This window comes from Coenobita brevimanus, chromosome 70 (assembly GCF_032717465.1).
Source record: "Coenobita brevimanus isolate Jiangsu-jjx chromosome 70, ASM3271746v2, whole genome shotgun sequence".
In the NCBI taxonomy this organism is placed as follows: Eukaryota; Metazoa; Arthropoda; class Malacostraca; order Decapoda; family Coenobitidae; genus Coenobita; species Coenobita brevimanus.
The window spans coordinates 41,920,741-41,939,850 of NC_137023.1; the positions used below are offsets into that span (position 1 = coordinate 41,920,741).

The 19,110-nt window shown below is 41.6% G+C and overlaps 1 protein-coding gene across 1 annotated transcript in view; it reads right to left on the reverse strand.

The window, feature by feature from the left end:
• Positions 1-2,369: 2,369 nt before the first annotated feature.
• Positions 2,370-19,110, reverse strand: part of Pp2C1 (protein phosphatase 2C) — a 43,466-nt gene continuing 26,725 nt past the window's right edge. The window contains exons 4-5 of the mRNA XM_080277582.1: positions 17,337-17,485; positions 2,370-5,140 (exon numbers count right to left, since the gene is read on the reverse strand). Coding sequence (XP_080133708.1) covers positions 3,914-5,140; positions 17,337-17,485 — 1,376 coding nt within the window. The 3' untranslated portion in view covers positions 2,370-3,913. The remainder of the gene's footprint in view (positions 5,141-17,336; positions 17,486-19,110) is intronic.

Genomic DNA, 19,110 nt, shown 5'->3' on the forward strand with positions numbered 1-19,110 from the left:
TTTATGACGTTCCTTCGGCCCTTCAAGAAAGTAGTGATCGACGAGTCCTTGGTTTTGTTCAGGGGCCGTCTTTGGTTCGTGCAGTATATTCCAAGCAAACGCCACCGCTTTGGAATAAGTTTTGTGTGCTGCGCGACTGCAAGACGGGGTTCATCCTAGACTTCGTTATCTACACCGCCAGCAATGTGGACTTGGACAAGACTGACCCCCTTGGATTCTCTGGTTCTGTGGTGAAAGTGCTTCTGGAAAAGTACTTTGGCGGGAATCATGTCCTGTATATGGACAATTATTATACAGCTCCCAAACTCGCCAAGTACCTTTCAGAGCACGGCATCGGATCCTGTGGCACTGTCAGGAGCAATAGGGCACACTACCCTGCCTTCCCCGAGGCTGAAAGATCAAAGCGGGGAGACGTGCACCTGAAGAAGTCCGACAAGATGCTGGCGATCAGGTGGCATGACAAGAGGATCGTCAATGTGCTCACCACAGTTCACAAGGGGGAAATGAAAGCCACAGGGAAGATTGACAGAAGGACTGGCGATCCTGTGATGAAGCCTGATGCTGTAATTGACTACAACGTCACTATGCGGCTGGTGGACAAGTCAGATATGATGATGGGAGAGATTGACTGCCTGAGGAGGAACTGTTGCTGGTACAGGAAGGTGTTCTTGCACTTGCTTGATATGTGCATGCTGAACGCCTTCATCCTATATAAAATCAAGAACAGGAAGCCAGCTTACTACTCTCTCAGGCGGTTTTCTAAGACTTGTGTCTACCAGCTGCTTCAGCATTTTGGGCAGGTACTGCCATCAGGTCCCAGGCGCCACTCACACACACCTCCAGACCGCCTACAGTGCCAGAACTAGCGACACCGCCTGGAGCCACTGCCTAGCACTGCCAAGAGGGGAAAAGCACGGAGGAGGTGTCATGTGTGCAGCCACACTACCCGGCAAGACAGAACATTTAGGCGCACCTCCTTGCAGTGCAAAGAGTGCCAAATTCCCCTCTGCGCTTACTTGTGTTTCTTTGACTACCACAGCCTGAGTAGATACTGAAAATAAGGGTAAAAATCTTGTAAATAATACTGAGAGTGACAGTGATACTAGTGTTTAGTTTTCTTGTAAGTACTGACAGTGACAGTCTGTTGAGTGGAAATTAGTGTATGTAGTTGTAAAAGCACTGACAGTGACAGTGATTTCAGTGTAAATAATTGTACATAGTAATAATATAAGTATTGAGAGTGGCAGTCACTCCAGTGTAAGAAGTTGAAAGCATATTTTTCTCTTCTATGTTATGACAGTGACAGTTTGGTGTGTAGAAAATATTATTTTTATAACTAATGACAGTGACACTGATGAATAAGGCACTAAACTGACAACGAGAGTGAAAGTGAGCGATAGAAATGAAGTGCGAGCGGCCGACAGGAGCGAGAATAAAGTGCCTGGCGTAAGGCAGAATAAAATCGCGCCGCGGTGGTCTTTCTCATTCCCGCTTCACAATACTGGTAGTGACAGTGATTTTTATGGCCGTAATAGTGCCATGCGAGCCTTTGGGAAGTACCATGAAGGAAAATAATGTAGTATACGTGTTTTTAGCTGTGAAAAGGGAAATGTGTGTTCAGTGACAGGAAGACTGCCGCCGCGCTGCATGTCGGCCGTACGCTCCGTTGATTGTAGCCTTATTTTCAGTGCTTATTGTACAAATACGGATTCCAAACTACCTGTACATTGTTGTATAAAGTGTACTGTGACAGATTGAGGCTGTGGTAGAGGGGAAACCGGGTTGCTGGAGGTGTGAAAGTGAAGACTTTGTTACCCAACTTTGCAAGTCTCCACAAGTCCTTGGGTAGTCCATGAAGGCTCAACACCTGTCTCAGGAGAAAGCTGAATGTAAGTACTACATGCCATAAAAATTTTAATGTTCTAGGGTTAATCTCTGATTTTTGGCAAATATTTTCTCTCAGGTACTCAGACAGCAATACAACCCCGCCACACGGGGGGGGTGTCGGCTGTTCACGGCCGCATTTAAGGGGTTAAAGAATGAAACTCTCCCCCAACCCCAGATGGGGTTCATGCGATAGGTTTTCACTTGACATAACCCCACAGCATACTGGGTCATGGCTGTATTAGGCAAAAATTATTAAAAACTAAAATCACAGGAGCTTCTAGCCAAGCCATAACGCAGCTGGTCAAAAATCCAGGCAAACTGGATTGGGATCACATTATGAGTCACTACTTATAAGAAATCTGTGCATGATGTGCCTATGCAAACCAAAGAATGACTACACATCCCTGAAAGGCAACAAATACATAATCAAGAAATTTGTAAATTATTATCGCATCACTGATGCCTTGCTCCCTCCTGGGAAGTCTCATACAATGGATGGTCATGACAAAGCTGATTCGAGGCTACATTTTGCTGTTTCCTGGAAGTATAGTGAAAAGTGAGGATGGTTCTGATGGCCACCTGTTTTAGCTGTTGTTGGGACAACACTTTCAAGTAGTAAATCTACTGGTATTTCTTGTTAAGGACCTTCCCTGCATTTCATTAATCAAATTAACTAACTGGTATGACAATGACATAAATCACACAAGACAATGAAAGACCTAAATGCCACATCATTAATTAAAGTGGTGGAAGCTAAAATCTGATTAAATCTAGGAAGTATCCCACTGGAATATTTGAGTCTCACTGAAAGTGTCTTACACAAATAGACCTCAGTTTACCTTTTTTTTTTTTTTTTTTTTTTTTTTTTTTTAAGACATTTCATAAAAGTAGAATTTTACTGTAGTAAACCTCAGTTTGTGAAATCACATTATCTTTGCCAAAATGAGTACTGAAGCATAAGTTTATACATTACACCCTGTCTAGTGACACTACATAACTTTTAGTGTACTGCACCAGACACTGTCCTTTTTGTATTTCAATTGGGTTAGCTCCACCTGGTACCCTGTAAGCTCCTTTGATTAACTACATACAATTAACAATGCATGAAAGAAGAATATAACCTGAATGAACTTAATTAGCACATAAAATATTAGTGGATTTCATTACACACCCAACTTTGAAATAACAGGTTAACCAAGGCTACTGCATTTAAAGACCCAACCAATTAAGATGATGACTAAAATAAAACACTGGCAATGATAGCACACAATTAAAAGGTTAAAACATGCAATAAATATAATAAAACTTTGAAGAGTACAAAGTCAACCTGGTGATACATGTCCGAACAGTAAGTGTTGACTTTTAAGATAGTTAACATTTTCAGTACTTCACAGAATCAGAACAGTTTCTATTAGAGTAAAAATATAAATATATATATATATTTTTTTTACTCTTTTTTTCATACTTCAAAATGTATGTATCAAAAATAAATCTCCTGAAAAATTCACAAAATACTGACTTCAATACAGAAAACCACACTAAATCATCAACCTTCAAATCCAGTATGCTCAACACTTAACTGTAAATTGTACTATTACCTCTCAAACATTCAATTATTCAGCTCCCTGCACATCCCAGCAACAAAAGGCACACCTCTCCTTACAACTCATCAAAACTTTACTCAGTTCAAAATAAAATGTTCACATACTATACGAACAATTTGACTCAAAACCTGCATAGAAATAATAGTAACTTGAACCACTACAAACCCTCCTGTCATACCTCAGTATAAAAGGAAAAATCCTATTTACAAGCAGCATTTACATATGATGCCTTGTTAATAATTACTGTAGTTACAACAGGCAATAATTTTAGCACCTCACAGTTGTATAAACTCACACAGTAGTCTGATGAGATCAGTTATGTTTAGTTTAGTCAGCCATGAGCTAAAAATAATATACCCACTATATCTTTTGCACAAACCACCCATACTAAAAACACTCAAACCTGATAAATCAACTCCAACTCATTTTTTGGGGACAATTGGTGCTCTGGAAGGAGTCTTGTGAGTCTTTTCTTGGCTTCTTGTGATCATTGATTTGTGACTCCATGTATGAGAGCGTGTATGGACTCTAGCAGATTTTGGAACTGGTTCATTGGAAGACTCACTTTCAATTTCTGAAGTCCGCTTACGCTTAGGTGTAATCATCTTGGAAGAGGAACGACTGATAGTTTCTGCAGCACCTCGATTAACAGATTTCAAGACACGATTAGCAGAGTCCAAGGGTGTGCTTACTAAACTCTGTCTGCCTTTGGCACTTGTCCCTGCCTTGTCTTGGCCTTTCCACTCATTATTATTGTTTGAGGCAATAGGATTCTGCTCCTCATTCTCAATTTCTGCACCATGAGTACTGGGAATGTTTGATCTTGTTTTTCTTTTGCCATCCACTCTTTCAGCAGTCACTCCTCCTGCGCATGCTGTAACTCTACCAGCTATTGCTTTTGGCTTCTTTGCCCTGACATCAGAGCCTGGGCTTAAAGTACTGCTTGATACAACAGGAATCTGTATGTCATCTTTCAACTGTTTTGTCTCTGCTTTCAAATCTGCATCTTGTACTATTTTGACTTCAGATGGCTTTGACTCAGGCTCTAAAGTATCTTCAACCCTATTTTCTGATTTACTTGTAAACTTACTTTCTGATTCAATATCTGACTTAAATCTATTTACACTATCTGTTTCATATGGAACAACAGGAGATAATCTGTCTATAGGAGATGGTACCCTGGATTCTGGTTTATGTGGCACATTGCTAAAAGAGTTGTCACCTGAAGTACTAGGAACTGCATGTACACCAGAACACCCACATTCAGAACAACTCAGCTTACTTGTCTCTGGGATTACTGTCTGACTGCTACTGTTGCTAGTACTGCTGCTCCCAGGCTCATTAGTGTCCTGCAACTGATATACTGCAACATCCCCAGAGCTTTGGCCTGTATCCACAGTTCCTCCTTGGTCACCTTCCTGGGCCACAAGTTGATTTTCCTGTGGGTTAGTCTGCCACTTCTCTGGGAGACGTTCCTTAATGCGCAATACACCCCGGTTACCTTTTTGCTTTAGTGCTTGGTTCTGGTTGTACATGTGAATGTGGACCAAAGTCTCTCTATTTTTGTTCTCTGAAGCTACAGGTTGTATCCTGGAGAAAGGTTTTGGTGGAGAATTACCTTTCTTCATACCTTTTTGCTGCAGTAGTACCTATAAAAAGAAAGCAAATATAAACAAAATTGCTTGAAATACTGTAAAAATATATTTGATCTCTTTTACCGTAAAAATCCCAATCTTATGGATATGTGATTTTCCAAAAACACCAATTCTCCAAAATGAATGCAAAATATAAACCAGTTGAATCCCTTCCATATGCACCATGTGATGACAGGAGTGAGAAAGACAAAGACAGGTTTTGGGATGAGCTGGATGAAGCTTTGGGGGAAATGCCAAGGAGCTATAGTGATCATAATGGGCGATATGAATGGAACAGCAGGCACTGGTCCTCGGGATGACATAACGGGTTGTAATGGAGTACCAGGAAAAAATGATGGGAAGTGACTGAAGGATATGTGTCAGGAAAGGAGGTTGTGCATTTGTAACTCATATTTCAAACACAAAGACAAACATAAATATACATGGTATAGAGGGAACAGGGATTGTGTTGAAAGGAGCCTGACTCATTACGTGCTCATAGAGAGGTCGATGCTGGGAATGGTTGCTGATATGAGAGCCGTGAGAGGACAATATGGAGGTCTGTCAGATCATATGATTGTGGTATTGTAAGATCAAACTGACACGAGTGAGGTGGACCACGGGATAGAGGAGCAGTCAGGGAGAAAGACTGAAAGTTGAGAAGCTGAGGATCAAGGAAATGGCAGATGAATACCAGACCAAAATAAGGGAGTCAGAATCCGTGAATCGGAATGAAATGGATCTGGACAGCCTGTGGAATGCATATAGGGATTGCATACTTAGGAATGCTAAAGCAGTGCGTGATGTGCCAAGAGTAACAACAAATAAGAAAAGAACAGCATGGTGGGATGAAAAGGTTAAGAGAGCAGTGGAGGAAATGAGGAAAAAGTGGCTAGAGTGGATACAGGACAGGGGTTCAAATGAAATAAGAACTGACTATATTGAGAGCAAGAAGCACATAAATACACAAGTGAAGAGGAAAAAGGAGGAGGTAAATGATGGTCTAGGAAGGAAAATTAATGCAAATTACTCTGAAAATAGGAAGCTATCCTGGAAAGTGATGTGCCAAGAGTAAGGTAGAGGAGGAAGGTACTGTAGAGTCCCGGAGGATTGGAAGTCAGGTATAATTATTCCCTTGTACAAAGGAAAAGGGGAAAAAGAAGTGTGTGGTAATCATAGGGGCATTTGTCTTCTTAGTATAACAGGAAAAGTATATGGTAGGATACTTATTGACAGAGTTAGAGAAAGAACAGAGAAATTAGTTGGAGAAGAACAGGGAGGCTTTAGGAAGGGAAGAGGTTGTGTAGATCAGATATTCATTCTTAGATCTTTAGTGGAAAAGTTTCTAGAGAAGGGAAAGAAGTTGTATGCAGCTTTCATGGATTTGGAGAAACCATATGACTGGGTGGATAGACAAGGATTGTGGAAAGTGTTAAGAATATATGGAGTAGATGGGAAGTTGTTGAATGCTGTGAAGAGTATGTATGACGGTGTGAAGGCTGCAGTGTGTGTGGATGGTGAACTAAGTGAATTTTTCTCTTTGAAAGTTGGTCTGAAACAGGGATGTGTCATGTCTCCATGGCTGTTCAATCTGTACATGGATGGGGTAATAAAAGAGGTACAAGGTAGGGTAGTGGATGTTGGAGTGGCCCTGGTGAGAGAGGATAGTGTTTGGAAACTCCCTGTACTGTTGTTTGCAGATGATACTGTGTTGTTGAGTGAAGACGAAGGGGAGCTGCAAGGCTTGGTGGATGAGTTTGAGAGTGTGTGTAAGAAATGGAATCTAAAGGTGAATGTAGGGAAAAGTAAAGTGATGGTCTTTGAGAGAGGTGAAGTCAGTGAATGGACAGCGAGGTTGGATGGGGAGGAATTGGAAAATGTGAGTATGTTTAAGTACTTGGGTAGTGTGATGAGTAAGGATGGAGGTTAGGAGGGTGAAGTGCTTGAAAGGGTACAGCAGGGAAGAAAGGTTGCTGGTTCTTTGAAAGCAGTGATAAGAAACAGGGAAGTGAGCATGGAAGTGAAAAAGTTACTACATGACAGTATTGTGATACCAACTCTAACGTATGGAAGTGAAGCTTGGACATTGTTGGAAGGACACAAGTCAAGAGTGAGAGCAGTGGAAATGAGTTATTTAAGAGGAGCATGTGGAGTCACATGGAGAGACAGGCTGACGAATGAGGATATAAAGGAGCGTTGTGGTGTTGATGTGGATGTGATAGGAAGCGTTATGAGGAACATACTGAGATGGTTTGGCCATGTGGAGAGGATGGAGGGTGAAAGACTGACGAAGAGAGTGTATGTTAGTGAGGTGGAGGGAGGAAGAGGGAGGGGGAGGCCGAGGATGAGATGGAGGGATGGGGTGGAGAGGTATATGAGAGAGGGGGGTGTGAGTTGGGAGCAGGGCAGTGAAATGGCGGGGGACAGGGCGACTTGGAGGCGATTTGTTTGTGGCAACCCCAAACGGGATTGAGGCGTCTGGCAATAGATAGATAGATAGATCCTGGAAAGAGGTGCAGAAATATAGAAGTGACAGTGAAAAGAAATGTGAAAGTGTGAACGATGCAAGTGGTAGATTATTAACCCATGGGGATGAAGTAAGGACCAGATGGAAAGAATCTTTTGAAAGCCTGATGAATGGGAATAGATAGAGCAGAGCCACTGTAAACATGATTGGTTTGGGGGATGTGCAGAGGAATGCTGTGCCAGGTAAAGTGACACTTGCACAGCTGAAGAATGTTGGGAAGTGGCTGAAAAATGGGAAAGCAGCTGGGGTTGATGAGGTGTATGCAGAGATGATCAAGTGCAGTGGAGGGAGCAAAATGAAGTGCTTGTTGGAACCATGTAAGAAGACATGGATGAGTGAAGCTGTCCCAGCAGAGTGGAAAAAGGTTGTGATTGTACCCCTGAACAAAAATAACGGTGAGCAAGGTGAGTGCAAGAATTATCGCGGCATAAATTTATTGAATGTGGTAGGGAGGGTATATGGAAGAAATAAAGTATGAGTGATATCAGAAGTCCTAATGAGTGATGAACAGGGTGGCATTAGGAGTAGCAGAGGATGTGTGGATCAAATATTTGCAGTAAGACAGATAGTGGGGAAGGCTTGTGAGGACTATAATGGGTTATGGCATTCGTGGATCAGGAAAATGCATACAACAAAATGGACAGAGAAGGATTGTGGAAGCTTTTGCAGATGTACAGTGTAGATGGTAAGCTGCTAGGCGCCATCAATTTTTTATGATGGTAGTGAAGCATGTGTAAGGGTAAATGTGTATATAAATGAATGGTTCACAATTGGTGTAGGTATGTGACAAGGTTGTGTGATGTCCCCACGGTTGTTCAATATATATACTGTACTGTATATGGATGGGGTGATGAAAGAAGAAAAAACATGAGTAATCGAGAGGGATGGTGCTGGTAATGAATGGTGATGGACGGAATATCTCAAATTTGTTGTTTGTTGATGATGCAGTACTACTTGCAAATACCAGACAAGAACTTGGTAGACTAGTGTAAAATTTTGCTGATGTCTGTGAGCATCGTGCCTTGAGAGTAAACGCAGAAAAGAGTAAAGTGATGGTTATTGAGAGAGAAGGTGACTCCCACTGTGATGTTACAATGAATGGAGAGAGACTGAAATTGGTGATAGAGTTAAAAAACCTGGGTACAGTGATAGAAAAAGAGAGGAAAATGTGCGAAAGAAGTGGAAGGCAGAGTGACACAGGAAGGAAAGTAGCTGGTGCTATGAAGGACACGATAAGAAACAGAGGCTTGGGTACTGCAGCTGGGCGAGGCTTACATGAAAGTGTTAGTGCCAACTTTAACATATGGATGAAAGACTATGGTGTGGCATGAAAATGAAAAGTCAAGAGTGACAGCAATGGAGATGGGACAGTTCTGGAATATATGTGGAGTACTGAGAGTGGATAGGATATGAAATAATGTTATTTGTGAAACGTGGAGTGGGGAAGTCTGTGGACATCAGAATTGAAGAGAAAGTACTGAAATGGTATGGTCATCAGGAGAGAATGGATAACAATAGAGTGGTGAAAAAGGCATATCTGAGGGAATCTGTAGGAGGGAAGAGGCAAGGTAGGCCAAGATGAAGGTGGAGGGATATGGTGGATGAGTGTGTGAGGAAGAGAGGTATGAAAGTCAGTGAAGCTAGAGGACTGACAAGAGATCAAAGTGGCTGGATGAATGTTGTGAGAAGTGTATGATCAGGGATTTGGCACCCCTTTTAAACGTGACAGCATCTGCACTGACTCTATCGGATACGATTGTGTGAAGCTAGAGAATGTGGTGAATGTTTTTGACGTATCAGATAGGGCCACGATTCTGGGGGCTTGAATGATGAATGAATGGAAGCATGGTCCAGTGGACTGGGCAAACTTGAGCTGTGTGGACATTGCTACTCCTCACCCTGCCCTAGGGTGGGAAAGGAGGTCTGGATGATGATGATGATAATATTGATGAATGTGACTGTGTCTATTTGTGGAGTTCAGCTGTTATTCACACCAACAATAGCAGCAAGTTTTGGTGAATGCTTCTCAGAGACCACTTTGGGTCTGTGAACTAAACCCATTGAGTGTTGTTAGTGTACTTCCGAAGACAAGCATTTCCTCCATTCTTTCATGTGTAAGTTGGATCCAGATACTTATCAAGACTCCCCTCCAAAAAACTACCACAGGATTCATCATCATCATATATTCAAGGAAGTGACCTGAATTAAACTGACATGAAATTGGAAAAATGGCAAGCCAATTCAACTATGGATGCCCCAGTGTGATGCTTATGGCATACTGATAACACAGCGGAGGTGTCCAAATCCATGAGTCAATTGTTTGTGTAAAAAATTCAATGTATTCTTAAGTAGTTGTGGATTCAGCATTGGCTGTGACAATTTGTAAAGAGAAGCACCAAGTGCAGAATAAATGCTATGAAACAGTTCATATATCTGTTTGCAAATATATGAAAATCATCATCATCATCATCAGGACCTCATTTACCACCCTAAGGCAGGGTGAGGAGTAACAACATTCAGACAGCCCAAGTTTGCCCAATTCAATGGGCCACACGTCAATTCACTCATCATTCAAACCTCTAGAAACCTGGTTCTATCTGATATGGAAAAAATTTTCACCACATCCTGTAGCTTCACATAAACGTATTTGACAGAGTCAATCCAAACACTGTCAAGTAGTGGGGTGCCAAATCCCTGATGATGTGCTTCTTCTCACAACATTCATCCAGCCAGTTCAATCTCTTGTCAGTCCCCTAGCCTCACTGGTTTCCATACCTCTCTTCCTTACAGACTCATTCATCATATCCCTCCACCTTCTCCTACCTTGCCTCCTCCCTCCTTCATAACTGCGCAGATATACTTCTTTCACCACTCTATTGTCATCCATTCCCTCCACATGGCCATACCATCTCAGTACCTTCTCTTCGATTCTGGTGTCCATAGACTTCCTCACTCTGCACCTTTCACGAGTCACATTATTTCATATCTCATCTACTCCCTGTACTCCATGTACATTCCTCAGCAGTCCCATCTCCATTGCTCTCACTCTTGACTTTTCATTTGCAGCCACACCATGGTCTCACATCTGTATGTTAAAGTTGGCACTTACACTCCTTCATGTAAGCTTTGTGCAGCTGCAACACTCAAGTCTCTATCTTTTACTTACGGCCTTAATAGCACCAGCTACTTTCCTTCCTTGTGTCACTCTCCTTTCTACTTCTTTTGCACATTTTCCTCTCTTTTCTATCACTGTACCCAGGTATTTGAACTCTCTCACCAATTCCAGTCTCTCTCTATCACACTGGGAGTCACCTTCTCTCTCAATAACCACGACTTTACTCTTTTCTACATTTACTCTCAAGGCATGACGCTCACAGACATCAACAAAACTCTGCACTAGTCTACCAAGTTCTTGTCTGGTATTTGCAATTACTACTGCATTATCAACATGCAACAAATTTGAGATACTCCAGCCATCACCATTTACTACCAATGCCATCCCTCTCTCCATTACTTGTGTTTTTACCTCTCTGATCACCCCATCCATACAAACGTTGAACAACCATAGGGACATCACACAACCTTGTCGCACACCCACATTGATCGTGAACCACTCACTTAGATGCCCATTTACCCTTACACATACCTCACTACCATGATGACGCCTAACAGCTTATCATCTACACCGTACATGCTAAACCTTCCACAAGCCTTCTACGTCTACTTTGTCGTATGCTTTTTCCAGATCCATAAATGCCATATACACCTTATACTCCCTCTAACAAGCCTTCTCCACTATCTGTCTCAGTGCAAATATTTGATCCACACACCCTCTGCCACTCCTAAAGTCACCCTGTTCATCACTCACTAGGACTTCTGATATCTCTCTTGCTTTCTCTGTAATAATTCTTCCATATACCTTTCCTACAACACTTAGTAAACTTATGCCATGATAATTCTTACACTCACTCACCATACCAACTGATTACTAGGAAGCTAGGCTGATTGTTCATCATTTGTTGTAATATAAGGTGGAAACTGGTATAGTGTAAGTGGAAAAATAGAATGCAAGTTGAAACAGTAGTCATAGCGAGTTCGCTCACTATGTAAATATGCAATAATCTGACGCTCACTATAATAGTATGGCCTGTAAATATGTGATAACAGTTATACAAAGTGGAAACGGGTGTAATGTTAGTGGAAAAGTATAACATAAGTGATAAAACAGAATGTAAGTTGAAACAACAGTCATAGAGGGTGCACTCACCATGTAAATATGCGCTAACATTACACTAAATATAATCGTATGGCCTGTAAATATGTGATAACAGTTATATAAAGTGGAAAAGGGTATAATATTAGTGGAAAAGTATTATGTAGGTTGAAAAAATGAAATGTATGTTGAAACAAATCATAGCGAGTGCGCTCCCTATGTAAATACAGAAGGCTCTCGATCTTCGATCATTTTGGGGACCGAAAAAAATGATCGAAATGCGATTTATCGAAGTGCGAATTGATAACCTTATGGGAAAAAAAATAAATGGGACCGGCATGTCGCCAACAAACCTACACCAACTTTTACGTATACACTTATACCCACCAAAAATCTAAACAGCCATATATTTGCTTATATTTAGTACATATTTACTTACTATCAGCAATAAAAGCAAGATATACAGACTGCACACACTTTAATATAGAAAGAATGAAGCTCAAGTGGTGAGTGTTGGGCTCCGAAACAAATCACCGTCAAAACATGGACAATTCCACCATCAGGACAACTCGCACCATGGACGATTCCCTGTCATTCTATAAATATACACATTATTAATTAATCAATACTTTAATAACTATATTTCAGGGGGATCCATCAGAGTCTATGTTCAATAGTGTAGGCTTTGGATAATACAATATTTATTAGTTGAACCTTTAGTCAATAAGTAACTTGTTTCTTCCTCGCTGTAGTCGCCTTTGAATTATATTCTACAATCACTCATAGCTGTCTTCATTAATGAAGGCAAACTGTATTGTTATTGTTATGATGGCAAATTGTCCCGACCGGTTCCGAGGCGATGGTTGAGCCACTGTTGCCAGCCACCACTGCCACCCTCGTTGCCAACACTTGCGCTCGCCCCAACCCCGCTTGAGTGAACACCTGCTTCATTATCCTTGTCCCAATCACCATGGCCACTGCTGTTAATGCTTTCACTGCCTCCATCATCACAAAAAAGATTTCAAACATCTGAATAAGGGCAAGTTTCACCAAGTGGCCGGTAGGTGGCATGACAGATGAACAGATGGGCTTCGACTTGCACTCGCAACCCGGCTTGAGTGATTGAAGCACGAATTTTGGACGGGCAGGCAAGTCTGATCAAAGTACGAAATATCAATGTAAGATTAACTGAAGATCGAGAGCCTACCGTACAGTATATGCTAATATTACGCTAAAAATAATCATAAGGCCTGTAAATATGTGATAACAGTTATATAAAGCGGAAACGGGTATAATGTTAGGGCAAAAGTATTATGGAAGTTGAAAAAATGAAATGTATGCTGAAACAATAATCATAGCGAATCATATGTGACCAATTTGGGCGATTTCGCTATGCTAGCTCAATAGAACAATGCTTATTTTGCCTATATTTTTGTATGAAAACCAATATAATCTTGTACTACTTGCTTTTATGTTCAAAATAAATAAATATCTAGCGGTTAAGAGTGGTTTCTCATACTAAGCCCTACCACAGAAAACGTGACAGCCGCAGCGCACCTCCACAGAACATGGTACCAGGTGTACGAAGACTTACCTGTTTAGGCCATTTGTAGACCCAGGTGACCACTTTCTTTTTTATTTTCCATTGTTTCTCACCAAAAGCAGAGGTTTGAGCCGAATTTTTTTTTTTCCAGGATCTGCCGGGATTGGGGGGAGGGAGGTCAGTGGTGGAAAATCTGCCAGGACGCAGCGGGTTAAAGGTGCTGACTGTATCCTGTGTGTGTTATTCCTCAAGAGGCTAGTTTTGGCAAAACGTTGAACAAACTTGGCCCATTCTGCACTTGGTGTTTCTCTATACAGTATTCTGCAGTATTTCATGATTACTGCCATTGTTTGTTGTTAGTTGATGTGTGATCAGTACCACTGATGTACTACAGTAGAGTTGCAATATAAAGTATATATATATATGTAGCAACCGTGGCTCAGTGGGTCAGAGCGCTTCGCTCTCACTGAAGGGTCGGAGGACCAAATCCTCCCAAGGGTCATTGGTAGACATCAGGAAGGGCATCCGGTCATAAAATGCTACACGCTCTAGTCAAAAAGTCCTCTACCCAGGGGCAACGCCTTAGCCCTTCTGGGATACCAGGCATAAAACCAAATTATTTTTTTTTAATTTATACATATATTATAAAGTAATCCCTCCACTATCCGATGTAATAGAGCCAAACGTATGTCCAGAAATTGGTCCCGTCCGGAAGTGGGCACCTGCCTGCTGGACTGGTACTTGCAACCCTAACTCAGCCTAACTTTGAAAGCCACCTAAATAACTCCCTACTGGACATGCACAGCACCTATTTAAACCTACTGAAGACCCTATCCACACCAATAATGGATATAAAGCATGAAATAAATGAATAGGAACCAAAGAATGAGGAATTAGAAGTGACTGTACTTCAGCCAGGGTACTTACAGCACATCTGTGACCACCTTCTTAAAGCTTTGGCAGTGGTGAAAATGCTCTTGATGCATGTACAGTAATCCAGTGCTGTGCTGCACTTACAGTAATTCTTTGCACTGTGAGTTATAATTGTTTAACACTGCACATTGTTAATTGCTCCACGCCAGTTTAAACCACCAGTTTGCACTCCAGTTAATCCTTTGCACTCTCAATTCTAATTTCTTAACATTGCACAACACTGTAAATTCCCGTGTGGTCTACTGGCGAGGTATTGCAATTTATTCACAAAAAAACGAGCATGTGTGACATCCACTTCGATAAGCATCCACTCGCGATCGAAGTTAAGCAGTAACTGACTTGGAGTGTTGGTGACGGGGAAACAGAGATGCCAGATCGCAACAACCATATTACCAAATTCCTCAATTGTCATTACCAAATTCACAAAGCTAACATTTAGTCTTCACTAGTTATATATACAAGTGGAAATACAAGTAATCACTCTCCTTATAATTAACAGCATGTTGATAATTTTCACGCTATGTAGGCTAGCAAATTAATCAGTGAGAGCAGACAATCCACCATCTCCATCCTGTGTATCCTCATCTATCTTCTACCTATAGCCAGATGCCCTAATCCCGCAAAGGGTGGCCACAGACAAAACGCCTCCAAGTCGCTCTGTCACCCACCATTTGACTACCCTCCCCCCAACTCACCCCCCCCTCCCTCATATACCTCTCAACTCCATCCCTCCACCTCATCCTCGGTCTACCCCTCCCTCTCCCTCCCTCCACCTCACCTACATACACCCTCTTAGTCAGTCTTTCATTCTCCATTCTCTCCACATGTCCGAACCACCTAAGTGTATTTCTCCTAATCTTCTCAACCACATCCACATCCACCCCAAAACATTCCTTCACTTCTTCATTCGTCAATCTGTCCCTCCATGTCACTCCACATGTTCCTCTCAAGTAACTCATTTCTATTGCTCTCACTCTTGACTTGTTCCCCTCTTGCAGGGTCTATGCCTCGCTTCCATACGTCAGGGTAGGGATCACAATACTATCATGCAGTGACTTCTTAACTTCCATACTCACCTCCCTATTCCTCAACACTGCTTTCAGTGAACCAACAACCTTCCTTCCCTGCTGTACACTTTCACGCACTTCATCCCCGAAAGTTCCATCCTTACTCATCACACTACCCAAGTACTTGAATGCACTCACATCCTCATACATGTGAAAAATCCATTTGGTAATGATTATTCTGATTCATTACCAAACGAATTTTTCATTACCAAATTGGCCCACATTTGATAATGAAAAATACCAAATGGCAACCCTGACAGGGGTGGGGGGAGGGGGGAGGAAGGAAGGGGTGAAGGGGCCATGGTGTAAGCAGCTGTTCAGCGCCGGGCGGCAATTTCAAATTATGGGAGGGGAAAAACTCGTTTTTGGGGGGGATTTTTTTCTTTTTTTGGCCATTTTTGGGATCTGAAGGTCCAGGTCAATGTCCGGTAAGTGGGGTGTCTGGAAAGTGGGCATCTGGATAGTATAGCCCGACAACGTATTTACCACTTTATTCTAGTACCACCAGACAATTTGATTTTGTTTGAGAGAGAGAGAGAGACTTACACACTCCAGGGATAAAATATAGCCATCTTTAGCCCTATCGCTATTTTGGTGATTTTTTTTATTACATAAAATTAAACAAAAAAGGTCATCGGATTGAAAGGGATAAAGTAATCCTTAGTTTTGGACAATAATCAGCTGTCATGTGCCACATTCATAAAACTTATTCATCATATAAAATCAATATTTTACACTATTATTTTATTCAGCAACGGTACCAAGCACTTCAAAACCATCCCAGAGTGAATATGAAAGGGAAAATGCGACACAATACAACAAGAGGATAACTAAAGTATGTCAGATGTCAAGTGCTACACAGCTCCAGTATCAGTGTCTAACTTACACTACAAGGATATTAAGGATAGTATTTTTGACTACACTGTAAGGATAAAGCAAAGATAGTACAGTACCCTCATGTCCAGTACACATTTGTCCAGTATGGTCAGCAAAAAAATTAAATATATAATTTATTACTGTAGGAAAGATTTGTTGGGCTAGTACGGATCGGTCGTGCAAAGTGGGCCAAATCCGAGGAATTCTTCTCTAGTACTAACGTGCTGGATCCAGTACTACTACCCGGCCGTGTGCGGGAAGATGGCCAACATCAAGGAATGTTTCCCTAATACTGCCACACCAGTCCAGTACGCCTTCCTCGTGACTCGACATGTGCCAGTCAAATTGCAGTATTGCACTTCCCCCCCCATGATGAAGACGATGATGCATCAGTGTGTGGCTATGAGGGATTTATGAGGGAGGTTGAGGCAGAGAGACCTCCTCTAGAGGGTCAGTAGGACCTCCTACAGCCTCAGAAACCCACCCCATTCCCTCCCAAGCCCATCACCACTCACCTTATTGGTTTGAAAAATCTTGGTTTTGTCAAAATGTAGTTAAGTTGAATTTTCGGGGGACTTTTTCAAGGCTTGTCTGACATTATTCATTTTTCCCATAAGGTCTGTTGTTTGTCCAGTACAGAAGTACTGTCTGACAAAAATACCATACTGGACGCGAGGGTACTGTATTCCCAGTTCTCCCAAAAGAGAGATTTAAAGAAATCAGTGCAGTTCCAAATTATCAATCTATCTATAGCCAGAAGCTTTAATCTAATGAGGGATGGCCACAAATAAATTGCCTTCATGTCACCCTGTCCCCTGCCATTTTGCTGCCCTCCCCCCAATTTATACCCCTCTCACTCATTTACCACTCTACTCCATCCTTCCATCTCCCTGTACCTCTCCCCCCTTCTACCTCATTCACATACTCTCTCCAAGTTTCTCTCTCACTCTCCATCCTCTCCACATGGTTAAACCATTTAACAAAATTGGTATTTTACTGTATATACATTTAAAGTATATTATCTATTAAAAAAAACAGCCCACTGTACTCGCCTCTCTCTTTGGACGTCCTGGAGGGTCTAGAAAAACTGTGACAGCACTGGTGTTGTCAGCACGGAGGTTCAATTTGAGGTAGCGACCTAAAGCACCAGACACCACTGATCGAGAAGGATTCACCCACAGTCGTTGCTGAAATACAAACCATTATGAAGATATCCTGTATTCGGGGAATACATACATAAAAATGATGCCATGCTTCCTCTTCAGGAATCCCTGTACCGGGGTTGGCCATGGTATGGCTGTTTTCTGTGGACTAGAAACAAAGCCTAGTTCCAGAACAGCTAATTACTTTCCTACAAATTCTGAAGGCTGTTAAAAAAAAAAAAAAAAAAAAAAAAAAAAAAGTGTAATGTGGTTTGCTGCAATGTGACAGACTCAGCTTAGACCCTGACTCTATGTAGTCAATCAGAAGAAAGATAATCAAATGACTATACTACTTGTTGCTGAATGTTCCCTTCCTGAAAGTGACAATTGTATGGCCAGTTTACCAAGCCTGTGACCACATTTCATTCTTATGATGGTAATTCCCAGGGTCAATGGTGGTCATCCATCTACTTCCATCCATTCATCACCAATCCTATGCCGCCCCATGAGCAGCATAGAAGCCTGGAGTTAGGTGAGTTGGTCCTGACATTTAAGATGAGAGTGACCAGCCTCACTCATCCCTCAATGGCATTATATGAGCAATAAACCCCAACCACCCCTTGGATATAAACCTACACAAGCTCAATCCGACTGGAGCAACATTTTTTTCCCACCTAAAGATGGGGTGAGATACGGTTCAGAGGGCAAATTTAGCTTGCACAATTTCATGAGCCAGACCATTTAAGTCTTGGAATCCTTACTTCACCTCATGGGCATAAACTTTAACTTTGGTACTTCGGTACTACCTATCAACTAAAGTCAATCTGTTGACTATCATATGGGGGGGGAGGGAACACTTCTCCATACAAAATTCTTCAAGCCAGCTCAATCTCATCTATTTCCTACCCTCCTCAAACTCCATATTTACTTTCTCACACACACATTCCCAACCTGGGACTTATATAAACTTATACAAAGGGATCACATACCAGTACCAGAGTTGCTACAACCTTTGGCATGAAAATTGCAACTAAAACCTGAACACATAAACTCATGGAAATATTAAACTGCTCCTGCAGTTTGTGACTGGCTACATATATGCCTGTATGACTTGACACCCCCTTCTATCTAACCACCAACCTAGTTCTGAAACAGCATACTGTACTGTAATACTGCAAGATGACAATGTACCACTACAGTCCATGTTATGAGAAGAGATGAGTGTTGGGCTTAGAGTGATGAAGATGGTGGGTAGTCTGTCCCAGGTTTACTACATATGAAGATGTAAAATGTAATGTCTCTTTTATTTCAAAGACACCTTTCCCTGTATTATTTTTTTATTTAATTTTTTGCCAATGATCATTCCATCACAGTTTGGTCACATTAATTACTGTCCAGATATGCTGTGCACAGATCATAATGAGGATAACTAACAACCTTTGACTCAGTGATGTAATGTTTTGTTGTGTGGGCTATTTTTTGCTCACTCAACAGCTGTCCGAATGTTTATGTTATTCTGCATCCATATCACTCAACTGTGTGTGTGTGTGTGTGTGTATATATATATATATATATATATTACAGAAGTTATAAGAGAACAGAAATGGAGGTAGGCAGGTCATGTAGCAAGAATAAGGGATACCCGAAGGAGCAAGAGGTTGACTGACTGGACACCAAGAGAATG